The 24083-nt window shown below is 41.2% G+C and overlaps 1 protein-coding gene across 1 annotated transcript in view; it reads right to left on the bottom strand.

Annotated features, from left to right (window-relative positions):
• The window catches only part of Aff2 (AF4/FMR2 family, member 2), a 484709-nt gene extending 460637 nt beyond the window's left edge, over window positions 1-24072 (bottom strand). The window contains exon 1 of the mRNA XM_005406396.1: window positions 23794-24072. Within this exon, the coding sequence (XP_005406453.1) occupies window positions 23794-23840 (47 nt within the window). The 5' untranslated portion in view covers window positions 23841-24072. The remainder of the gene's footprint in view (window positions 1-23793) is intronic.
• Between the last annotated feature and the right edge of the window lie 11 nt (window positions 24073-24083).

The following is a 24083-nucleotide window of genomic DNA, read 5'->3' as shown; positions in this document are numbered from 1 at the left end:
CACACACACATACACACACACACAGAAATGAACATTTGTACTTACTTGTGTTTTATTCAGATAGCAAAGTCAATACAGAAAGAAAATATTAGCAGACGTATTTTTTTCCTAATGGAATTCTGACATCTCTGTTTTTCATTTTTAATAAGCTACAATTACAACTGCAGTTGGAGCTTTTTGTGTGGCTAGTTTACATTCCAGCAATTCAACTGACCTAATTTTTCAAAATTTGCTCCTTCAGTTCAACACTGAAAGAGGCAGAGGGAGTGACAACAGTTGCCAACGAAGTAGACTGAGCACTTCAGAAATGGTGACTTCAAACCGTGATGTGGCAGTCACGGCCCCCGGTAAGGCGGAAGACAAGCCCATTATTCCAGGATGCACATGCTGCCTGCCGCCTGCTCTTGGAAAGGTTGCATGTGTGCAACCCAGATATAAAATTTCTCTAAGGCTATGTATGAAAAAATTGCCAGTATTGGAAAAGGGCTCTTTATACTCGGCTTCTTAGTCCTAAGTTTATCAGTTTAGAATTTGCCATTACATTCCCTTTAGAGATAGGAACATTCTGGAAAACCTTACCTGACTTCATGTTAAGAGAAATCAAGTGTTTAGAGATCCATTTTAGCTTCTCTGCATCTTTCTTTGAAATAATGTTTTAAACTGAGGAGGGGGTGATGCTAGGAAAAGATCCCAACTCCGCTGCCAAATTAACGAGCAAGACTGGCACTTTAAAAATAATTTCCTTTGGGAATTCCATATGGCACATTTGGAAAGGCAAATTTTAATACTGAGTTCCTGGGGACGCGCTTATCTGAAAGGCAATGAAGACATAAGAAGTAAACTGAACCATTAGCCTACAAAAATAGAATATTTTCTGGAAAGTATAAAATCATACAAGTCCTTCTGGAACAGTATTTAGAATGGGCAAATTAAAAATGGAAAGGCAAAAAATACATCACCTCCTCTTCTCTACATTGTAGTCTGCAGCGGGGGAGAGAGGATACAGCTGATTCTCAAACCACCATCACCATCACCACTTGTACATACGTACACTCATGCGCATTCTTCCAGAGAACGTGCACATCAGTACTAAGGGCTAGCAGCAAATTTCCACGGCAGAAAGCAGAGCTTCTACTACGGCATCCCAGGCTTTGCATGAGACTGATAATATGTAACAAGAAAGAGCCACTTTGAAAATACAAGAGTTGGGAGCCTCTCCAAGTCCAAACACGGAATTCTCTGTCCTTGATCATCCCCCTCATCCCTACCTAAACGATTAGCACACGGAGTATGTCACTACTTCCTTAATCTGAAGGAACTAAATCTAAGGATTTTCTGGAGAGGTAACAGAGCTCAAAGAGCTGCTGTGAACTATGCAAAAGAGGGAAGAGCAGTTATAATTCACTTCAAACTTGCACGATTTTAAAACTGCCAAGGAAGAAAGATTAATATTTTGAAATTATTTTATGAACAAGCATTCCAAAATGCTTTTGTGTGAAATCAAACAAAGCAGGCTTCGTCTTTGATCCCAATTTCAAAACACTTCTTATAAATGGTTGCTAACATCTTTATCTGTGCTAAAGGAGAGCTATTTTCACTTGAACTACATGGTATATAATTGAAGTCAGAGTTGTAAATTACTCGGCCATCTGTCCTTAAGCTGTCACAAATCATACATGGAAGAGCATATGTATATTGAAAATAGACTGACAAACTTTTTAGAGTTTACATGCTTCTGAGTTAATTAATCTTCTGTCCTACACATTTCCAAGATTCTTCAACAATATGTTTGATGAATCGTTTTAATTACATGAATGGGGTATGGGGGGATATGTCTGTTCTATAATCTCACTATTACAAACCCCCAAAAAATCACACAATTGACTTAATATTTTCACTTAAAAATGGAAAGAAATAAGTTTAGTCATACACAGAACCTGCACTTATGGACCTTGTTTTGCTCATTTAGTTATTAATACTGAAAACAGAAGTTAAAATTAACCATTACCACAACAACTCACTTTAATCTTAATGAAGACTTAGATGCATATACATCACCCCTGAATTCCACAAAACATTTCAGGGAACAACTGCTTTAGTCAGTGGAGTTGAATTCCAAAAACTTCAGAAGGGTTTTATGATTTCTGTACCTCAGTTTCTCCTTTTATTAGTGTGCGTGCCATCTAGATCAATCTTTTATGCTGAAGTACTGGAATGATTTACAAGTAAACATGTGCGAGATGCTTAACGTGCAGTAAGTGAAAATATAAATTTGGTAATATCAAGGTAGGAATATACTAACAAAATAGGATTTGTGTTTTTTTTTTAAACTGGGAGTTTCTTCATGCCATTTCTGCCTAGCAAGAGTGAGTCTAAATATGCATCCATAACAAATCACAAATAATCATTGTGGGCTGGGTGTGGTGGCTCGCATCTGTAATCCCAGCATTTGGGAGGCTGAGGCAGGAGGATAGTTGTGAGTTCGAGACCAGCCTGGGCTACGAAGAGAGCTCAAGACTAGCCTGCACTGCATAGTGAGACCCTGTCTCAAAAAGCAAAAAAAAGTCATTGTGCAACTATAAGCTTATAGAAGCAACTGCACCAGCAATTGTACAGTAAAAGACCTTGAAAAGGCCTGATGCGCATTTCAAATACAAACTCATTTGGTGTGGCCTTAAAATAAATAGTAAAATAGAGAGTACAAAGCTGAAAGGGTCCCTGCAGCACGTTCCTCAAGCCTGACAGAACAGAGGTTTCCCCTCAAAGCCTTTTTGCCCCGTTGCTCTGTAGATACAGCGTATGCCTGTATTTGGAAACAAGAAAGGGCATGCACAGAACACCCACTCTCACCTCTAAACACAAAGGGCTCAAGAAAGTACAGACAGCACGAAACTGTCCCTATTGCCTTGTGCACAGGAGAGGACAGCTGATCATTTTGCCGTAAACAAATGCACACATAAACCCTCCCAACCACCTCACCGACAGCCCCTGGGGTTAAGTATAGTGGGCTGTGCACCTGCAATCCTTGGAGAAGAAGTGAAGACTTTAGGTCCAGAATGGGCAACCCATGTTTCCTCTTGTCGTCAGGACAGGTGGCAGGCAAATAACAACCATGGTTTGACTAGTTTGCATCAGAACTTTTTGGGGGGTATGCTCAGTGAAAGAACAACAGGGGAGCTTGTTTCAGAGCCCAAAGGCAATCTGAAACATGCCAGGGCCCATGCAGCCAGCTGCCCAACCTCGTGAAGCCGTCAGCACCGAGGGGAAAGGCTTTGGCTTGCCGGCAGTATGTGACAAATGCTTGCACTCTGGCAGGGGTTTCATCTGAAGTTCTCCGCTTTCCTTTGTTGCCCTGACTTGGGAATGGCAAGAATGCCACAGAACCCTGATGCAACTGGAGAGAATGACTGTGGCCACGGAAGGCACAGGCCTGATCCATGGGTTTGGTGTCTCTTCAAACTCAGCGCAAGAATCCCAGGTACAGTGCACGTGACTTCCTTTTTCCTCTTTTACACAGAAGCCACAGACTGACAAGCTCCCAAATAAGAGCTCATGATCCAACGTGATCTGAAATATTCATGTGCAATTCCACGTGGCCCAAACAGAGAAGCTGGGTGGTTATTCAGGCCCTGGCTTTCTTATCAGAACAAGTCCAATGACTGGCATATACTAATACCTGCAGATACAGCTATATGAACTATGTAATGCAATTTGGTTCTAATGTCTCCTTAAGGTTTATGAGATACAGGGAACTGACTGGGGAGATGGGCATTGCTGGGGGTTGAAACCAGAGTCCTTTGTGTGCTACGTGAGCTCTCAACCACTGACCCACCCCTCCAGCCCATAGGAACTGTATCTTGATAAATAAAACAATCTGACATAAAAATTGGTTCAGTATTAATTACAAAAGATAGATAGAATGTTTTTTTAAGAAGAGGTCTTGGTAAGAGCAAGGCCAAAGTGTTTTGTGTTTCTTTTCAGGTCTTGGAACTATTATGAGTTAAACCTGAATGTATCTTGAATTTAAATAATCACTAGAAGCCACTCTCAGCTGGTAATCGGCCAGTCCTTTCCATTGTCACAGTGACCCACCTGCGGCTCCTCTTCAATGGCACCTAGTGATCGCTGACACACTCATCTGCCTGCCCCTCTGAAGCCCTGCCTTTCTCAAGCCAAACCCCAGGGAGGAGAAGGCAGGCTGAGGAGAGCTTCTATTCCCGGTTCATTTTCAGAGCATACTAGCTTGGGCACTGATAAATGGCCATCCTGGCCTTCACACTGTCTGCCGTCTTTATGCTCCACGAAACTGTTTCACTCCCACACAAAGACTTCTTCTCAGGGGCGCTGTTTGGGTCATTATAAAATGGGGTTGTCGGAAGGCTTTGTATTCATAACCATAAACAAATTACTTTCGGAAAGAAGCCAGAGCCACTAGCCACAATGAAAGAAATTAGTCAAAACTTATTGATTGCTGTATAGCAGATGCCTCATCAAACAGGGAAAAAGTAACTGTAGGTCACGTGATTAACATTTTTAAAGGAGTTTTACTGCCTAAACTAAAAGACGTGGGGAAGTCTGGCTGTTAGTCTCACTTTCAGATGTGTTCTTTCATGTAACAAGTTAGGACAAACTTCTTTCTTCTATGAATAATTCAATGAAAGTTCTGGTTAACAGGAGTCAATTCTTTGTTTCATTTAAATCGATTTGGAAATTCTTTCTATTGCATCCAAAACAGAGAAAGCTGGGCCCATGCTAAGCAGACCAGGAAAGCCCGGCGTAGCAGCTCACTTAGGCCAGCATGGAATTGTGGGGACTTGGTGCCTGCCACTTGGAGTCCCTGGGGCCCTCTGGCACACTCTGCCTAAGCAATTAAGAGCAGAACTTGACTCGGCCCTGTTGGGCATTTTGGTGTTTCCCTACAGCAGAAGCTGGCTTTCTGATAGGAAGCAGGAGTAGGGGAGATGGGGAAGGGTTTTTAAAAGCTTATTTTTAAAACTGAACAAAAGCTTCTAGAACATCAAATGGCTTTTTAAAAACAACATTTTGATGAGTTACGTGTAAATGAATCAGAAACATATGGATTACATTTCCCTCCAAGCACAGAGGGGTCTCAAAATTAAAGAGGGAAAAAGGGCTTGGGGCAACCCGCATTTGGGGGTTTTGCTGAATCCAAAAGCATTTGCAAAGAGATCTAGAGGAGCAGCCAGCCCAGAAGACAGCTGGGTGTGTCCATTTGGGACATTTTATAGGTTTTTAAAAATGTTAGATAGTTAAAGTCCCCACTTTGAAGCAACTCACATGTAAGCTGCTTTCATTTGACTTTTCCTGTTAAATGCCCAACCAACTGTTCAGGGCAGCTGGCACTGATTATTTTATTCTAGAAAAAAAAGGAATGTTTAAGATAAAATAATGGCATAATTTGTTTAGACAAAACTGCTCGCAACCAGACAGAAAGTTAACATTAAAAAAGGTTATTTGTATATAAAGGGATGAGGGGAGGTAGGACAGGGTACAGAGTCAATCTATCTTAAGAGTTTAAGCTTCACAAAAGCTTAGAATCTAAAACTAACTTATGTGTATGTATTTTATATGCATGTATATGTGCATATATACCTTTGTTACTGCATGTATCTGTACATGTGCATATAAAGATGTATATATGTACGTACATATATTATATGGCCATGTGTCATGTCATTAACTAATACCACATGCACAGTATGTGCCTTAATGCACAGACACAAGGAACAGTTTAAATTCTTTGAAATTTTAAGCTCTTGTTTGGTTTTGTTTTCATTTGTCTTTTCCTCCGCTTTGTATTACTCTCCTGTCTACATGAGTGGGAGACATTTACTACCAACCAAACTGAACCAAAAATTGCTACAAGTGATTTCACTAAGAATGTGTTTAAAGACTGTAATATTTATTTCAAGATGTTCTGAAGAGTGTATAACATGCTTAGATTTTTTTTTTGTTTTTTTTTTTAGAAAACACACCAAAAAATGAGCAGAGAAGAGGGAGGTAAACATTCGCTCTCCATTGTGAGAGTGTTTTCATCTCCCTTCTGACCTGGAGAACAGTTAACCGACTTCTGTAACCAGCAGGCCAATAATCAAATGGGGAAGGCCCCTGTATTAAATCAGGAGTACAAGAATGAGGAAGCTCGGAGAACTGTGACAAGCTTCACTGCCTCTATTTATATAAGGTTCCATTAAAATGCCAATAGGAAGCAATAGTAATTAACAGGTTACCTTTGCTGAGCTCACAAATGAGCCAAAAATGAAAGAGGACTAGATAGGGGTCAGTCAATGGTAATCTTTTATGTATTGAAAAAAAGTTAAATTTTGGAATTGGGATGCTCTTTTTGTTGCTTGTTGCATCTTACGTTGCAAAAATCCTCCCCTTGGCCTCCTCCTTGAGCTGCTCTTCCAACAAGCAAATTACTGTAAGCCATTCATTTATAATATTTAAAGTGAATTTAATATGACTTGATTGGAGCATTATTTTTTGACAAATTTCAAGCCTGAGATGCACAGCTAATGAATAGCCTATACTGCAGTTTTTCTCCAAAAATACTTTAAAACATAAAAACTCACAGCTGAAATGACTTCAAAAGTCACCCAGTGAAACCTTTACCTAGTGTTGGAATCCCCTCTGCAACATTCCTGATAGGGTCAAGCAGTCCTTGCTTAAACAAAAGACGTCCATACTCCTCTCCCAGGCAACCTCCACATGAGTGGAAAGTGATCCAACATCTGGAGCCACCCTTTCCTTTTCTCCACAAACCTCGGTCACTGGTCAAGACAATGCCAGAGCAGAACACAGAGGTTACGGGTTTATAAAGGTCTTACCTGTCAGTTACAAAGTGAAACATGGTCATCTACAACTTCTCCTAAAGAAGAGGGACACCACGCCAATAAAGCATGGCAAATGTGGCAGTAAACTGCTCAATTAAATAGTAATAACAGGTTACCTTTGCTGAGCTCACAAATGCTCAACACAAATGCTCTCACCTGTCACCTACACTCATAGACAAGGTGGATCTCTGGAAGAAAACAGTCCTTTTGGCAAAAAGAACTGATATTATACAATTCAAATTAGGGGTTTGTAATAACTCTCCAGCAGTTCAGTCCAGGAAATGACTTCTTGAGTAATGACCAAAAGGTTGCAGTAATCAGCAGAGTGGTATAATGTCAGAGGGGCTAGATTAAGATCCTCTTTACACAAGAACTGAAAAGAAAATGAGTGCTAGACACTGAAAAAATCATGCAAGGCAGCATCGGATCAGCCTTGTCTCCTGGCAGCCACAAAAGAAAGCCAGATGCCCTGTGCCATGCGTTTCAACATATGATTGATGACTCCAGCTCTTTCAGAATAGCGTCTTTGGAAATGGTTTGCTGTGGCTCTGACCAATTCTCTTTTTCTCATGCTGATCTCATTCACATAAATCTCCAGCATGAATCAACCAGGTTAGTAGTGCTGAAGGGCAAACTTGGTAGACTGGGCAAGGGATATCTGTTTTGTCATCTTAAAGTGCCTTACTCCATGCAACCAGGAGACTCTTCAGATACCACCTTGGGCACCTTAGAAAACAAGTGAACATTTGCTCGACTGTCATGCTACTTTACAGTATTTTATGAGCTGATTCTAGGGGCCATAAGCACAAAGGTCAACATGATGGCCCTAGTGTCTGTCCATGGTAGACACCCACAACATACTTGGATGGAAAAAACAAGGAATACCTATTTCCCTCTTTAGGAGACACACTGAAGATTTCATTGATCCCAAAGCCCGAGGTTCAGCTGCCACACAGGCTTCCAGGAGACTTCTACTGCTAAAGGTCAAAGTGCCAGAGTGCCATAGTACTCAGACCCAATCCCCAGTGCAGTGTTATAGTGCCAGGGCTCAAAGCCCCACTTGGCTACTGCCTACCTATGTGACTGTGAGCAAATGACAGCCTCTCAAGGCCTCATTTTTTCCACTGCAGAAAATGGCAATAATGAGCGGGTCGACTGTCTCACAGTCTTACTGGAAGGTTGAACAGTTTGTGTACGGAAAGCACTAAGTGAGTGTGTGGTGTGTAGCAATTGCCCAACTCTAGGGGCCCCTGCCAAGCACCAAGTGTATGCCAATATGGCAGCCCTGAGAGATACGTACCATTTCCCAGGACGCACCAGGGTTCAACATTAGTTACTTGATTCCTTCCGGAAAATTTCCTGGTAAGCTTTTTATCCTTTGGGGCTCTCATACTGTGGCAATTACAGGAGAGGATATCCAGAGGGAGGTGTCCCTGGGGGAAGGCGATTGAGGATGTGCTTCTCAGCCCCTGCTCTCCTGAGCCACTTTGTATGTAGGAGGTAGAAAGGCCTCTTACTGCTCCACCTAACTGGAAAATAGAGCAAGAGCCTTCAGGGCACAGCCACCTCCCACCTTCGTTTTTACACAGGGTCCCTTGAGTCTCCACAGCAGTGGGGCATTGCGCCCTGAGAATGACAATGCAGTAAACGCATGAGGGCTGCCCTCGGACCCGGGAGGGTCCACATGAACTGAAGGGTTCACACAGCTCCATGGAGCTTCCAGGGAAGCACTGCAGCCCAATACCGTAAGCCTAGTCTTTTTATTTTTTTTATTTTCATTAGCACATACATGCAGTACATAATCATTACATTCCTTGTGGGGAGCAGGCATATGCACATAACAGATCTTCATTCTTTTTTCATCCCGTTCCGCTCTCTCCCTTCCCTCCATCTTTTGGGTTCCCCTTTCCTTTTGCCAAAGTTCTATCTCCCTGTTTCCTATTATCTATCTTTTATTTTGCTCTTTAATTTATTTATACTTCGGGTTCCTCAGATAAAAGAAACCATGTGATACTTAAGCTTAGATGTCAGACTCATTTCACTTAACATTGTGGTCTCAAGATGCATCATCATTATGAAAAAATGTGGCTCACCATGAGCTCTAATTCTCTCGTTAATGCTTATACTGCAGCTAAGAAGGCTTGGTGATCCTTTGTCTATTCATAAAAATTCATTCTTACTGTTAAACACTGGAAATATAAACAAGCCTGGCTTAACTTGCCAAAGCAAAACAGCTAGAATTTCCAGTGTCTTTCCATTTAGTTGAAAATTAAGGTCTAATAACTCAATGATTTGAATTCTAGTCTTGGAACAATGGAATTCATTTAGGAACTGTCCAAATGGAAAGAAAGCAGCTGCCTTCAGAGGCAAGTTTCATGCCCCGCTGGTGGGGAGGCTGAGCCAGGGGTGGCCTGGTCCTGGGCCGCTTTCCGGACCTCCATGGCTGCTGGCACCGGCTGCTGAACCACTGTCACAAGAACTAATGGGCTTCTCTTCTCTCCCGCCACCATTAGGCGAGTGTGGAGCCATGCCTGCAGGTATCACTGCGTCCACACATCACTGAAACTCATTCACACTGAATCATGAAAATTGATCAAACTTCTTTCCGTATTTTTATAGCTTTTGTGAATCTTATACTTCAGTTTGTGAGATTCTTATTGTAAAAAACACGGTGGCAATTGAGAGCCTTAATTCTCATGTTCAAGCACAGTAAAAGAATTCAAAGCATCAGTATTGAAGCTAAGAAGGCTTGGTCATCCTTTGTCTACTTATAAAAATTTAATCGTACCGTTAAACACTGGAAATATAGACAAGCATGGCTTCATTTGCCAGAGCTAAGCAGGTAAATTTCCACTGTCTTTCCATTGAGTCGAAAATTAAGGTCTAATAATTTAGCAATGTGAATTTAAGATGCCTCCTTGGATTTTTAAAATTGAAGGATCATAAATCAACATGAGCTTCAACAGTTTTGGACCAGAAATTTGGAATACATTGAAACAGCTTGCAGGATATTAAAGGCTGCTGTCTCTTGAATATGTTATTTCCCCTTTTTCCCAGTGAGGAAACACAGCATCTTGTTTATTACCCTTTGAAAATAAACTTGTGAAAGGTAAAAAGAAGTGCTTATTTTTCCTCTAAAATAATGTTTCATTTTGTCCAATCTCTTCAGTAATTCAGTGTAGGCTGCCTCGTTCACTACAGTCTTTTAAATGTTTTCCTCATAAAATGTTTTAGGAAAAATTAGTTAAATGGCTCCTAAGAATGCAGTGAGGTTTTTTTTTTTTGTCCTTTTAAAATACTACCATAATTACCCTACATCACTAACAAAGGGGAGTAAAATATCTGAAACTTTATCAGACTTAGCAGATACCATTAAGACAATGAAAGAGGACAATTATGCTGTTTTTGCCCAAATGTTGTTGGATTTACGCAAAGAAAGTATAAAATACTAACTGCTAAGCTATTTCCATGAATAAACAATAGGAATTTACAAGACAGTGAAAGAAGAGGGTAGGTGACAGAGAAGGGAGGGTTGTATACTTAAAAATAACAGTGAGACTTGTGCCCAAAGGCTGTTGTAGCCACTGAACTCTGTTCACAGGGAGACAGTAGCAACATGTTAAAGGCTCCACTTGGTACAGACCAGCTCAACTTGGAAATTTCCCCACCTCTGCCCCTCACCACCAAAACGCAGCATCATTGCTGGAAATCTTTCCTTGAACAGAAAGCCACATCGGAACTATATTCAGGAAATCCAGGTTCTCAAAAGAGTTTGAGCAAACACAGACTTACAAATGTCCATTTTATGATCTACCCCCTCACCACCATTCCCACCCTGCCAATCCTAGAAAGGAAAGGCCCGAATTCACTAGTGAGACTGTGGTCAATTCCAAACATTCACAGCATGCAGGAGAGAAGAGGAAGAAAAGGAAAGATAAGACACAAGAAGACACCTGGAAAAATAGTCAACGTTGGTATTGCACTTTTTCTTCTTTTCTCATCTCAGTGTTTCCATTACTGGTATTTACACTCTGTGATTTTCTGGCTGTTGCTGCTGTGAAATGAAGTTGTGTCTATCAAATAATAAAAATCACACTGACTCCATGCACCTGAACTGTTTCCGTGAAGTGCAGGCACGGTTATCCAGCACACTTACGTCTTCCCCTTTCTAATTCCTGTAAGCAGCAGCAAAATAATAAGAATAAGAATGTTAATTAGTTAAAGTTCAATGAAGATTTATGACCAGGACCTCTTCCCATCTTCTGTCACTGTAGCTAGGCGGGGCAGCTTAACTAAAATATCTCGGGGAAATTCCATGAACCATGAAGTTTCTGACTTGTGTATCATTTATGATACCCTTGGGGAGCAGGCCCTGCCTAAAAAAACCAAGGCCCAGTACCCCATAAGGTTCTCATTACAAACAGAAATGTGCCAGGCCAGATGCATCGAGGTTGTCAAGCTTTGCAAACTCTCTCCCCCAAAAACACTCCCATAAATTTTGCAAAATATATTGCTTTTCCTTGGATTTTTATGATTATGTTCAATTTAAGGAAACTTACTCCATACTTCATCATTTACCTTAGGGTTTATGAGTTATGTGATGTCTACGGAGTTCCATGAACTTTCTCATAGTTGTGGGGGTTTTTTTAACATCTTAAAAATATAAACCCACATAGTTTCAGACAGCCATGAGTTTAAGACCTCCCCTTTCTTCTAATTTTGCTAAGCAAGTGCAGGCCAGACAAGTTACAAAGTTTTGGGACCAACTCACCTTTCCAACTTCCATTAAGGTAATGAGCCTCCTATTGAAAGACAGAAATAATGGTGATCAGAGTGGAGAATTCAGGGAGGGCTTGGGCATTGCAATTGTATTTGGGTGAAGCCTATAAGGCTGAGCAAGATGTGCACCCCTAGAGAAGCCCCTGTTGCTCTCACTGTACAAAAAGTCTCTCCCATACCCCAGGGCTAAGGGTAAGGGCATGGTGCACTCAACTGGGGCTTAGATAAAGTTACATTTTACCTTGTTTTAGTGAATTTGAGTGACTTTGTGCTAATTTAGTAGTTTCGTTTCATAACTGCATACAATGTGTTTAACCACAACTCAAAAATGTCTTTAAGTCTTCCATCTACCTCCCTAGAGATGTGGTAGTCCTTAATAGCACACCCAAGCCGGAGTCTTCCTTAAACACCCAGGAATCCCAGAGGTATGCAAGGCTAAGTGGTCTGGTGTCATCTAATGAGATATAAGACAGGAGGCTTAAATTTCCCATTCTAACTACAAATGCTTGGGATAGGAATAAACTACAAAGACAGGTGTAATCCTTTTCTAAATCAGATTATGAGAAGCAGACAAAATCACAACTTTATTCAATGTGTCATTTATCCTGGGTGACTAATGCATTATTTGTATGATGTTAAAATTGAGCTTTGAGAAACTCTGAAATAAATCAAATGCCCTACTTTATGTAATTTTAATAGACAGATCCCATTAGGACTCTACTATGCATAGCTGTTGGTTAAAATCATTGACCAGTATCCTTATAAATTAATCACCTGAAGTAATACTGGCTCAGCTGTCATCCTCTGCTACTAATCTACCTTTAGAATTCACTTTAACTTTTCAAGCCTTTTGAAATGTTTATCAAATCTCTATTTTTTTTTGTTCAAGATATATGAGCTACTGCAGTTGTTTACTAAAGCCTGTATGGTAGAAACATGTCATGAGTGTCATTTTTCAATGACATTAGAGTGTGCAATGGCGTTTCATTGTAATTTCTGGGTAAGATGCTAATCAGAGCCCAACAAAGATGGTCTTCATCATTTTGATGTGGAGTTTTATCACTTGCAGTCTGAATATATTTCTACTGTTGAAGTTTAAGCTGTTACAGAATTTCAAAACTAAATGACCAAAAAACCTCAATGTAGCAAAAGGGATACAGTTAACATTTAACTATTAATTTTTTAAAAGATCTATCATGACTCAGAATTTTTCTAGATCTTCAACTAATACTTAGGCATGTTGAGTTTCTAATTGAGACCCTATTTCTTAAAAATCCATCAGGTACCTGCCTTCCTAGTATATAACCTTAATGTCTGATTAATTTGGGTCAATGGGTGTTTTATAGCCACTACAATTTCCTAGATGTTTTCATCATTTTTCTCTTTCTGTCTTCTGGGCCTTCATTTTGCACTGTGAAAAGAATGAAGTAACATTTAGGGATTTTTTTTTTCCAAGGTTACTTGTATTACTTTGAAGTTCCCCATTAAACTGTGTTGTCATCTAATTTTCTATGAAGGCAGGTTGTGGCAGAAAGAGCACCGGCTTTGGTCTCAGAAAACCTAACTCTGAATCAAAGCTCTGCACTCACTAATCGTGTGACTTTGGGAAAGTTAGGAGGATACCTCTCCGCTCCTCAGCTCTCTGGTCTATAAATAGGGGTGAAAACATCTATGTTTTAGGGTGCTTGATCAATGAGGTCATGTCCATAAAGTATATGACATAACGCCGGGTATGTATTAGTTCTTTTATCCCGACTATGGAAACATTTGACAGAGTTTTTAAACATCAACATATGCGGAAAATTTTCTGCACATCCTTGGGATGAAGTTGTAATCTGAAACCTCCACAAGCATAAACAGACAGACAATGTGTTTGTTCTAAAAATATATGCTGGGAAAACCCAAATCCTAGGTCAGCCTCCAAAGCGGGAAGAATGAAAAACAAGAGGTTCAGAAAGAAAAAGGACATGGAGAGAAGTATTCAGCAAAAGTGAAAAGTATGTTCTTCTCCTCAGCTTTGTACTGGATGAAAGCCTCAATTCAGTGATGGCAATGAATTGAGACAACTTTTAAAAAATCCTGAACAATTACCCTTAAAATACTGTGGTCGATGCTAAAGTATGTACTCTGTGACAAGATAAATATAGCTTTCTCTGTCTATACAATCACAAATCTGATACATTTAGGACTGTTTGAGTGAGATTTTGCTCATCAACAATAAATTCTCAGCTGGATTCCTGGAAAGTAAGGTGTGCATAAACAGCAATTAATTTATACAATTTCAGCGGCCTCGCTGGGAAATGCCTGTTGAACTCAAGGCAAGACAAGTACCTGTGCCTATGCTCCTCGCCATCATGATTTCAGCTGTTCTCCTAGACCTCGCTCTTATACCTGGGAGCTATCCCTCTACAAATTTGGTTACACAAAATATGAAGCAGATCACTTTATAGCAATCTATTTATTTACTGAACAAATAGTAACTAAATATGTACTTCTACCAGACACTGTTCTAAGCACTGCAGAGGCAAAGTGGATAAAACCAACCAAAATCTCTACCCTCCCTGAGCTGAGTCCTTACCAAGTTTGAATTGAGTTCCAGTTTACAGGCCAATCTCCCAGGCAGTGCATCTGCTGCTTGCACCAAAGAAGAGTGAAATTATGTCTCTTGTTGGAGCAGATACCTTGCCAGACATGCTTAATTTTTGGTTAGGAATTTAAACTGAAAGCTGACTTGTACGTACAAAAGGTGACTACCAAAGGCCTCATCAGGCCAGTCCACTGAAAAGCCCCAGGGCAAGCAGGGTTTGTCCTTGGACTGTATGTATCCCAAGGTATCATTATGGGTTAGCAGAGTAGCTAAGGTCTCACATGGCCTGAGCATTAATTCCAGCTCTGCGACATGCTACCCTTGTGACCTTGCTCAACTTGCTGAGTGCTTCTGTCCCAATTCCCTGCTCTTTGAAATAGTAAAATTAGATGACAAAATCTAGAACCTGTCACATAGAAAGTCATTATTTTATATTTTATCATTACTATTATGTCTTCTCGCTGCCTGGACTTAACATTTTGAAGACCTAGGCACAGTGACTGAATGAAGTGAGTACATGAATGATATTATACTCTGAATTGGGGCCATAGGTTATTTCTCTGGGCCAGGCACTAGGAAGACAGAAGTAAAAGACATTCACAACTCTCACAACAACATGGGCTCCTGAAGGATTCATGCAAGTCAGAAAGCATGATCCAGCCCAGGTAGAAAGCTGTTCATGGTGGTATGGAAGCACAGAAGACTGTGCAGGAGCATGTGAGTGTGAGGGCCAGAGGAGGATGAAGGATGCTATTAGCTAGCAGCTTTACAGAGACAGAGCTACACGTGAAGGACAGGATAACCAACAAAGCATTATTTGGTTGCTAAATAACTAACCATAGACACAGATGTCAACACCAATCAGATAGTATCAAAGGACCAACTCACTTTTCAGGGAAAAGAAATGCAAGCGGTAACAGTAACGTATTGGTACACATCCAACAACTAAAAGAGTTACTTTTTAGAAAAGGAGAATGAATACAAGAAACAATGAATTGGGTACATCTCAAGAAACACAATATATACTTCCTTTGAAAATAGCTATTTTGCCAGTAATTGTGCCAATTTAGAAACATTTGTTTCAATTATTTCAGGAAAACATATTTCCATTAGGTATTTTTTTTGGAATAATGTTTTTTCAAATGGCTCCATAGCTCAGACAGTGAAAGTAGTTGTTGAGAATTTTGTAGTTGTCCCTCAGCGGACGGCAGTCAGTGTTAATGAGGATGTGCCACTCACATAGTCAAACACAACTCTGGGAATTACATGATGAATATGAGCTGCTGTCAAATCAGGTAAGTCGAGGTCCAAAGTCAACTGTTTCACATTGAGTGGGGAATGTGCCAGATCTTCTAAGTATTGTAAATTTCTGCCTTTCCATTTTCTTTTAGGAGTGCACTAATAGTACTAAAGGAGTGTCGTGGGCCTTGAGAAGAATTTCTTTGCCTATGCTAGATCACTTTCTCTCTCTCTCCCTCTGGGTTCCTATTTCACTTTGTAGTCTGTGTCACATTATTTCCCCAAATGTAATTCTGTATTCCAATGTCAAGCCGGAGAGGGCCGGAAGTCATCCTTTACATTTCCTTTATCTCCCCCTAAAGGTGACTGACCGGTAGAGCAACTAGATAGATGCTAGAGCAACGGTGGTGAACACATGGCATGTGTGTCACTGCGGGCTGCGTGTATCACTGAAAACTCTAAAAGGTTCACCATCACTGTCCTGGAGCAAGCCATTTTTTCCATGCTGGGCCTCAGTCTCTTCATCTGTAAAATGAGGACACTGTGCCAGATTATCCTAAAGGGCCCTCCAGCCTTGAATCAGTAGGTTCTAGGAACTGATTAATGTCTACGGACCAGAGCCAAGCATTTTGCCAGCAAATAAATAATAGCTAATTGATGAGACCTCTCCATGGCACTTCATCAGAAACATCCATCATGCTGAATCTAATTTAGTCACTGTGGCTGTGCCGACCTGGCATGAAAACAATCAGTCCCTTTGGAAAATTAATTTGCTAAAAAAAATTAGTTGACTGACATCCTGGAGAGGGAAATAAAGCCTGTGTGATTACATTTCACATTGTTCAACAGATAGTTAGGTCATCGTGTACATGCTGCTGCAGTCTGAAGGTTAAACTGACCTTCTAACACCATCCTTCTGCTGGATAGTTAGATCAAACCTTCTAGGAGCCCAAAGACTAAGAAAACCTCAGACTCCTAGAGAATGTCTTTTCCCAGAGACTGTCGAAGTCTAGATTGCAATTTCAGTGCCACTATAAGACTATTAGTGTTTTCTTTTTTTATTTATACAGAAACCCATTTCAATACTATTTCCAGGAGATGTTGTCTGCAAAACACAACATTCCGACTCAAGGAATTCAGTTTAATAAAACTCACCAAGAGAAACAGTGTCTGCTCCTGAGATTTGGTTTTCACTGAGGAGTACAGACCATGCAAAGAATTATTATTTGGAAATCTAACAAAACAAACCATTCTTCATCGGATGGAAGTAATGTGTTTTTTCTTCTTTCTTCCAGCAAAAGGAACATTGAGGAAATAAACAGATGAGTGATTCTGAGTTTGTAATGAAAACAAAGCCTGTTTCCTTTCCTTATTCCCCAATGTGTGGCTTTTATACCCTCTTATACCAGCACAGGCCTACGGAAGAACCAAATCAAACATTACCTGAAATCACAAGCTGATTCTCTTTTTCAAATGAAGCAAAATGCACAGGTATATTTAAAAAATAGCATTCCATAAACTAAGCAATCCATAATCAAAATCAGACTCTAGCTGTAGTGCCATTGTCAGTTCTGCTTAAATCATGCCATTTTATATTTAAGCTCTCAGATAATTTTTCTCAGCTCAGTAAGTAGGTAGATGTTAGCAGCTAAGGTCATCCAAGAGATTTACTTTAAAATAAATTCAACAATTCAGAGCATCACCCTCTCCACGGTGTACTGTGCCTTGCTTTGAAAATGCATATAAAATTTCATTAAAGTGCAACATAAAAGTCTAACATTAGAGGAACCCAGTGCTGGACCTTTGTTTAACAGTCATGATAATTTATGGTGTGGATCTGCTACAGTTAAGTAGAAAAACAGCCTTCTCAGGATGAAATACAAGTCATAAAGCTTGAAACTCAAGGAAAGCTGGAGGAATCCCAACCCTCCAATCACTCATTTCTTCTTCAGATTTTTGTCACACATTCTTCGTTAACATTCTCCGTTTGGGACACAATGCCAGTCCGTTAACTCCTGTAACTCCATGCCTTAAAAGTTAATCCTTTCCCTTGTTTTTCTCAGTGCCAAATATAGCTTAGACTCCACAGAAATTCTATTTTTTAATCACACCCAGAGCGTGAGTTCTGTTGCTGACTTTTCCTATTGACTTTCCTCTGTAGCCATCATTTTCTTTATTATTTTCTGTAAAATGAGATCAGACTGGTAAGAGACCTGAAAGTAATTGCAAATGATTAAAACACTATCACACAGGCAGAGGGCCAGTACTATCATTAGGATTTACTAAGCCGCTACCTTTGAAAGATATGTGCATCTACATGGAACCATCTTTGAGCCAAGTCTGACTCTAAGATCAATCAACTGATGCTTATTGGTATCTGTGATGTGACTGTCCTCTGTAGATGACCCACTAGGGAGCAAGGTGGATATTTAGCCACAGATAACTCAATGCAACAGGGACGGTGCTCTGAAGAGAGTATTCTAAGGCCATCTGCTTCCTGTGTTGAACCAGGAAAGTCACTTCACCTCTCTGAACTTCAGTTCACTCATCTACAAAGTGCATCCAATGATAACAACCCTGACAAAACCTCAGGGCTATTGTAAGCATTGAACCAAATAAGAGATGTGGTAAATTACCAAACTTTGGCAAGATATGTTACCAACTTCTTACTACCAGGTTTGAGGCTTCAAATCAACTGGAAAAAAAATGTGCCATGATTTTCTTTATGTGAAAATATCAAGTCTTCAGAATTTAAGCATGCAAACTTAAAGAGGCAGCTCTCAAGACATTGAGTTCTCATATATATATATATATATATATATATATATATATATTCCATCCAGGTGTATTAATTAAAGGACTTTACATAAAAGCAACCACTAAGACTTTATATCAGTACATAAATTATTCTCTTAAAAGTACAGCATTCCATGGCTGGCCAATTATATGGTATGGCCATAGGTTATTTTTTCAAAAGTATGATATATGCAATCTAATCCATTTGTTTCATTGAGAGCAAAATACTGGACCCACACAATAACGACTAGTCAGTGAGGTTTGATGGAAAGGTACGTGATGTACAAATTATGATAGGGTATGTGGATTTCTGACTAAGCTGTACCACTCACGAGCTGTATTTGATGAGTCACACAGTGTCTATAGGATTGAATTTGTTCATCTGTAAAATGGGAGCATCAGGGGCAGTTCTAACTCAGAGTGATGAGATGGAATATGATAATCATTGCATGCATTGCAAAGGCTCAGAATCAGAATGTCCTTGGTTAGTGGTGCAGGCTCTGGGGTCAGCTCCACCTAGGCTGAAATATGAATTGCATTGCCTAGTAGCAGTGATCTCTGAAAACAGAGGTCATAACAGGGTCTATCTCATAAAGTTCTTGGAAGTGAGGTTGAGTATGTAAAGCATTTAGTCCAGCGGTTTGTGTACAGAGTAAATACTCAAATTATAGTAGTGGTAATGATGTTAACAAGTTCTACCACAGACAGAATACACACACACCCCTCAAAATGGTTTCTCCAACTTGTGGTCTTGAGCTCTTTAATCAGCAACATACTTCTTTCCATGTATCAGTAAACAAGTTTTAAAAATCTCTCTTCCTTTATCTCATAGCAATCACAAAAAGAAAGACAAAATTAAAAGTGAAATGTAATAACTCTACCAATTGTTTTGTCTCCTTCACACACTAATCAAGTACATGGCGGTTGCCCTCTTTGAGGTATGACCTGCAGTGAGATGCTCTCAGGAATACAGGTCATTCCAGAGATGACCATTTTATTGGACATTATAGAATTTTGAAATTAGCCTAAATATGTGCAAATTCTGCATGTAAGAAGGAATCTTAGCTAAGAATAATGGGCATGAAATAAAGGTTCAGCACTTTAAAGCCATTTCTATTCAACAATAATTAGCATGTTTAAATGTAATAGAATTGTATCCATCTACAAAATGCTTAAATGTTTGGAATCTCATTTATATCTGTAATGACAGATTCATTTTTGAGACAGTCATTTTCAATCTTGATTTGTATATTTTAAAGTTGTTAAATGCTTGACTGAATCATTAGCAAAACAATTCATGTATCATTAAACTGACTTCTAGCATGAGATAATTTTCTTTCTTGCCCAACAGATATGCCTTTTAAGATTTACTGAGATAACTTTTATTCCTTACTAATTTGGGGGGAAGGCAGGGTTTCAAGAATTTTAGAGACCTTACCACCAGCTAGTTTCATAATCTTCAATATATGCATTCCCCTTAAGAAACTCATCTCAAAATGGTTTGCTGAGTGAATACTAGAACACTGAAGAGTGTATAATGTCTGGAGAGGGGGCAGGACAGGGACGGTCCCTTTTAATGGACCAAGGAAGGAAAGAAATGAATAGAGGTAAGGAAGGAAAAATCCTGGCACTCTCTGGGCCTCAGTGAAAACAGGACTCCACAGCACCCCACACATACCACCCCACCACACACACTGCAGTCTTAATGGCCCCAAGCTGCCCAAGACTGCGCTTCCTCTACTTCCCGTACCCTCCCACCCATGAGCAGACTGCAGCTCTGGAGACCTGGGAAGACCCGTGCAGGAGCAAGCAGAGGCAGCAGGGTTGCTGCCGCTGCATATGGTAAGGGGCCATGCCCTGCTGGAGCTAGAACAGCTCACTTTTGTCTGGAGAGCAGAGCCTCCCTCTCTGGCCCCCAACAAGGTCCAGAAAAATCTCAGGACAGTGTGGGCTGCTGGGGCAGGCCCTGGGGGCTGCCTTCCCCCAAGGATGAGAAGCCTGGCCAGCACATGGCCCCTTTTCAACCTTGACAGCCCCATGCAGACCTTTGAACTTTCTATTTATATAACAGTTCCGTCAGTTTAAGTCTCTTCCTGTATAACTGCCCGTTTGCAAGGTCCCCTCTAATTAGGCTACTTGTGAGACATCACATAAAAACGACACACAATTGATGCTGTCCTTCGCAGTGAGAAGCCGGCCACTGTCACAATCACTTAACAACCATTTTCCCTAGGACTATTCGCATTTTGGTTTTACTATCATGGTGGCTTTCTTTTAATCTTTTTTTTATTTTTAAGAATTTATCCTTTTTTATATTTCCTTCCTTCCCTCCTTCCTAATTAAAAAAAAAGAACAGATAAGCATCCCATAAAGAATCCTGGCGTGTTACAAAGCAATACTTAATCAATACTGGAGGGTACCACTTACAAGACTGGAAGCCTGTAGACTTTGTAGGCTCTCTGAATTTGCTTTTTTGTTCCTCTTAAGGAGGGGTTAATGACTTTGGCATTGCTGGTAAACAAGTTCAAAATCTAGCCACGTGATCTCCATACGCCTCAGAATTCATCTACTTGATGACCATAGGCAAGTCTACTGAATGATTTAAATGATGAAATTTGACTTTCTTTCTTTCCCTTTTTTCTTTTTTTTTTTGAGAGCAAATCATCTCCCTGGTGCATACAGACATCTGTGCCTTCCTTTTCCTTCACAGAATGGCTCATATTAAATTTAAACTCAGGTGAACATTGCTCATTCATCCAGGAATCTTAAAGAATTTGAGCTCTGGCCCTTTAATCGAGTCCAGAGCACGACCCATTAAGATATTCCTGTAGTTGGTGAATCCAGCGAGATGTTCCATGAGGCGTGCGAGCACTCCCAGACACTGCACCTACCTGCACACTGCAGTGTCATGCATGGCCCATTCTTTCCATTTGCATTTGCCCTAACAAATGTGTGTTTTTGTAAATGGGCATGCACTTTTTGTTTTCTAGAGTCAGTATTTGCAAATAACGCATATGCAGTGTATGTACTGTCTTTGTTCATTATGTCTAGGAAAATGAGTTTGTTTTGAAGCTGTCTTGTTCCACGTACTGTTAAACATTTAGGCTTACAGAAAGCTCCAGGCTTGTTCTACAAGTGACTATTAGGAATAGGTTCAATGTAAACATAAAGAAGCTTCTTAACTTTGTAGGGGGTCTTTTCCCTCTTTGGTCCTCCTGAGGGCTTCAGGGGAGTGGATGTCATCACTTTTACGCAGCTACTTACTCTCAGAGAAGGACAGTAAACATCTAATGAACATGTACCCAGCATCCTCTAGATGTCCAAAGAGAGTTTCAAAGGTACAGGTTTCCATTAAAGACAACATCAAGCTTTTCAGCTCACCCACCATTGTCACATTTGTGTTCCTTTCTCTATGTGCGTGTATAAGACACAGAGGCACAATCACATTACAAATGTTCATAAACACAGATGCACGAGGAAGTGGGCCCCTCACAATTGAACAGTAAGAAGGACAAACTGTCCTGGATCATGAGCATAGAAAGAAGATGCAGGCTTATTTATGCATACCTGATGCACAAATTCCTCAGTGTTTCACATTATATCCACTGAATATCCAAGTCTACATGTTCCTTAACTGATATGGCACAGTTAAGGATCCACAGGAAAAAGGATTTGGGGTTCTCTTTAAGAATAGATAGCCTCACAGAAGGGAGAAGGGCTCATATCTTCTGGAAAACCAGAAATCAAACATAAAGAGCCCACCTCCTTTAAATATTCAGCTGCATGTGAGTAAGATTAAACTGGAATTAACACAATAAATATTTTTAAAACCTAATACCATGTATGTGGTTAACATTTGGATGACACCCATGAAATCAGTTATAACAATGTCTGCCAAATTAAGAATTTTATCCATGCTACATATTAGGCAAATTGCATGCAAATAATAATGCTGTGGTTATCAGTTGTCTGCAAAATAAATTAGTGAAGCAGAGTAAAGGTTTTGTGCAGGAGCATAATATTTAATTGAGCAATGATTTTATTGTATCTACTTTTAAATAACAACAGCATGATTATTTTTTAATGTAACATAAAGTCTCTGCAGAACTGATACATCTCTGCATGGTTTTAAACATGCCTTGCAAATTAATACTCATACACCATAATTTGTGCTTCAAAGGTTTACCTGGAATTGCTGTAAAATAAAACATATTTAAGTGCAGATTATTTTGGGTTTGCAATTTAAGGAGTCATGATTGGCATAACGAAGCTATTGGCCAAACGCATGACCCTTTTTTCAAGAAGGAAATTGCCTAAAATATCACATCAGCAAGGGAAATCCTTGTAAAAATACACAGCATTCATAGCCAACAGCTGCCGCTAGTAGTTGAACATTGCAAAAGATTTCGCACTGTTGGTGGGTGCTATTGATTATTCTAACTACATTTAAAAGGGCTATAGCCAAGAGTGCAATTTTAAGTCGCTGCTGCCGCTCCCTCCCTCCCCATTTAATTCCTTGGGCTGTAGCGAAAACTGATACGTTAAAATGCTTAGACAAATAAAAATCAATAACGTTTATGGTAGAAGGTGAAGTTTTTAAAAAGTTAATAGATAACGTGTATCAGCATTTATGCATGCGCGTCCGAACATCACACAAGGAGTTAACAACTTTCTGGCTCCCAATCACCTCTGCATCATCTCTTAAAATCTGTGAGCGTCAAGTTTAGGATATTTTGTAAAGACCGGATTAAACCCTTGAATCCTTATTGTGTGTCCATTGCAAACCTAGGACTGTCTCCCAGTGGGAGGCCCACGGGGGTCCAGCCGGCAATTAAATGTGCATTGACGTCGGAGCAACCGACTTTGGGGGCCGACTTCAAAAACCTTCAGTCTTGAAAACCGAGCGCAGAAGCGAACCCCAAGCCGGGGTCCGTCGCGCGCGGTGGTCCCCGAAGATGCAGCTCGAAGCTGGGGTGCCCGGGAACTTGGGTTGAGCCGGCCTTGGGGAAGGTGCGTGAGCTGCGCCGCGCATTGCCCGCGGGGATGGAGGTGGCGGCAGCGAGGGCGGTGGTCGCCCAGGAAGTGGAGGGTGGCCGGTGGCACCTAGCCGCCGCCTTTCCTCCGCCGCCGGCCGCGGTTACTGGGCACCTGGAAAGTTGAGGCATTTCAGGCGGTCGGCATCCAGGGCGCACGGAGGCCGTGCCCAGGAGCCGCCGGCAAGAAAAGCCGGGCGGAGGTCGTGCAGCTGAGCCCCCGGGTGGGGGGCACCGAATCCGATGCGGGCCAGATGCAACTCTGTAGACTTGGAGCGCAAAGCGACGCTTCTACCCGCATCCCTCAGTCTCCCCGCACCTCCCCCCACCCGGGCACCGGACCTAGGAGTCACCATGGCAGGGGCCAGAGGTGGCCGAGAGCAAGTGTGAGGGCATCCGGGGCGCCCCCCACGACAGCTCTGGCTCCTTTTAACAAAGACGAAAAGCCCAGACCCCACTGGGGACCCGCTCGTCAAAGGGAAAGGCAAAAATCAACACCTACCACTGCTGCTCCAAGTCCCAGTCCCTGAAAAAGTCGAATAGATCCATTGCGGCCGGGTGGAGGTGGCGGACCGGCGTCAGTCCCTGCTCGCTGCGGGTCGGCGCGGCTCCGGGTGGCGCGGCTGGCTCGCTGCCCTGGCCAGCCCTGCTCTCCGGCCCTCCGGTCTGATTAAAAGTGCCCGGGCCGCATTGGCAGCGGCGACCGGCGCTGGAGGTGCCTGGTCCTGCGCTCCGGAGCGGCGGCGGCACAGGGCGGGCAAGCGCCTGGTCGCCCGCTCGGGTCCGCTTGCT

The sequence above is a fragment of the Chinchilla lanigera genome, unplaced genomic scaffold (genome assembly GCF_000276665.1).
Source record: "Chinchilla lanigera isolate Chin_1 unplaced genomic scaffold, ChiLan1.0 scaffold00097, whole genome shotgun sequence".
Lineage (NCBI taxonomy): Eukaryota > Metazoa > Chordata > Mammalia > Rodentia > Chinchillidae > Chinchilla > Chinchilla lanigera.
This window is presented reverse-complemented; position numbering and strand designations above follow the sequence as displayed.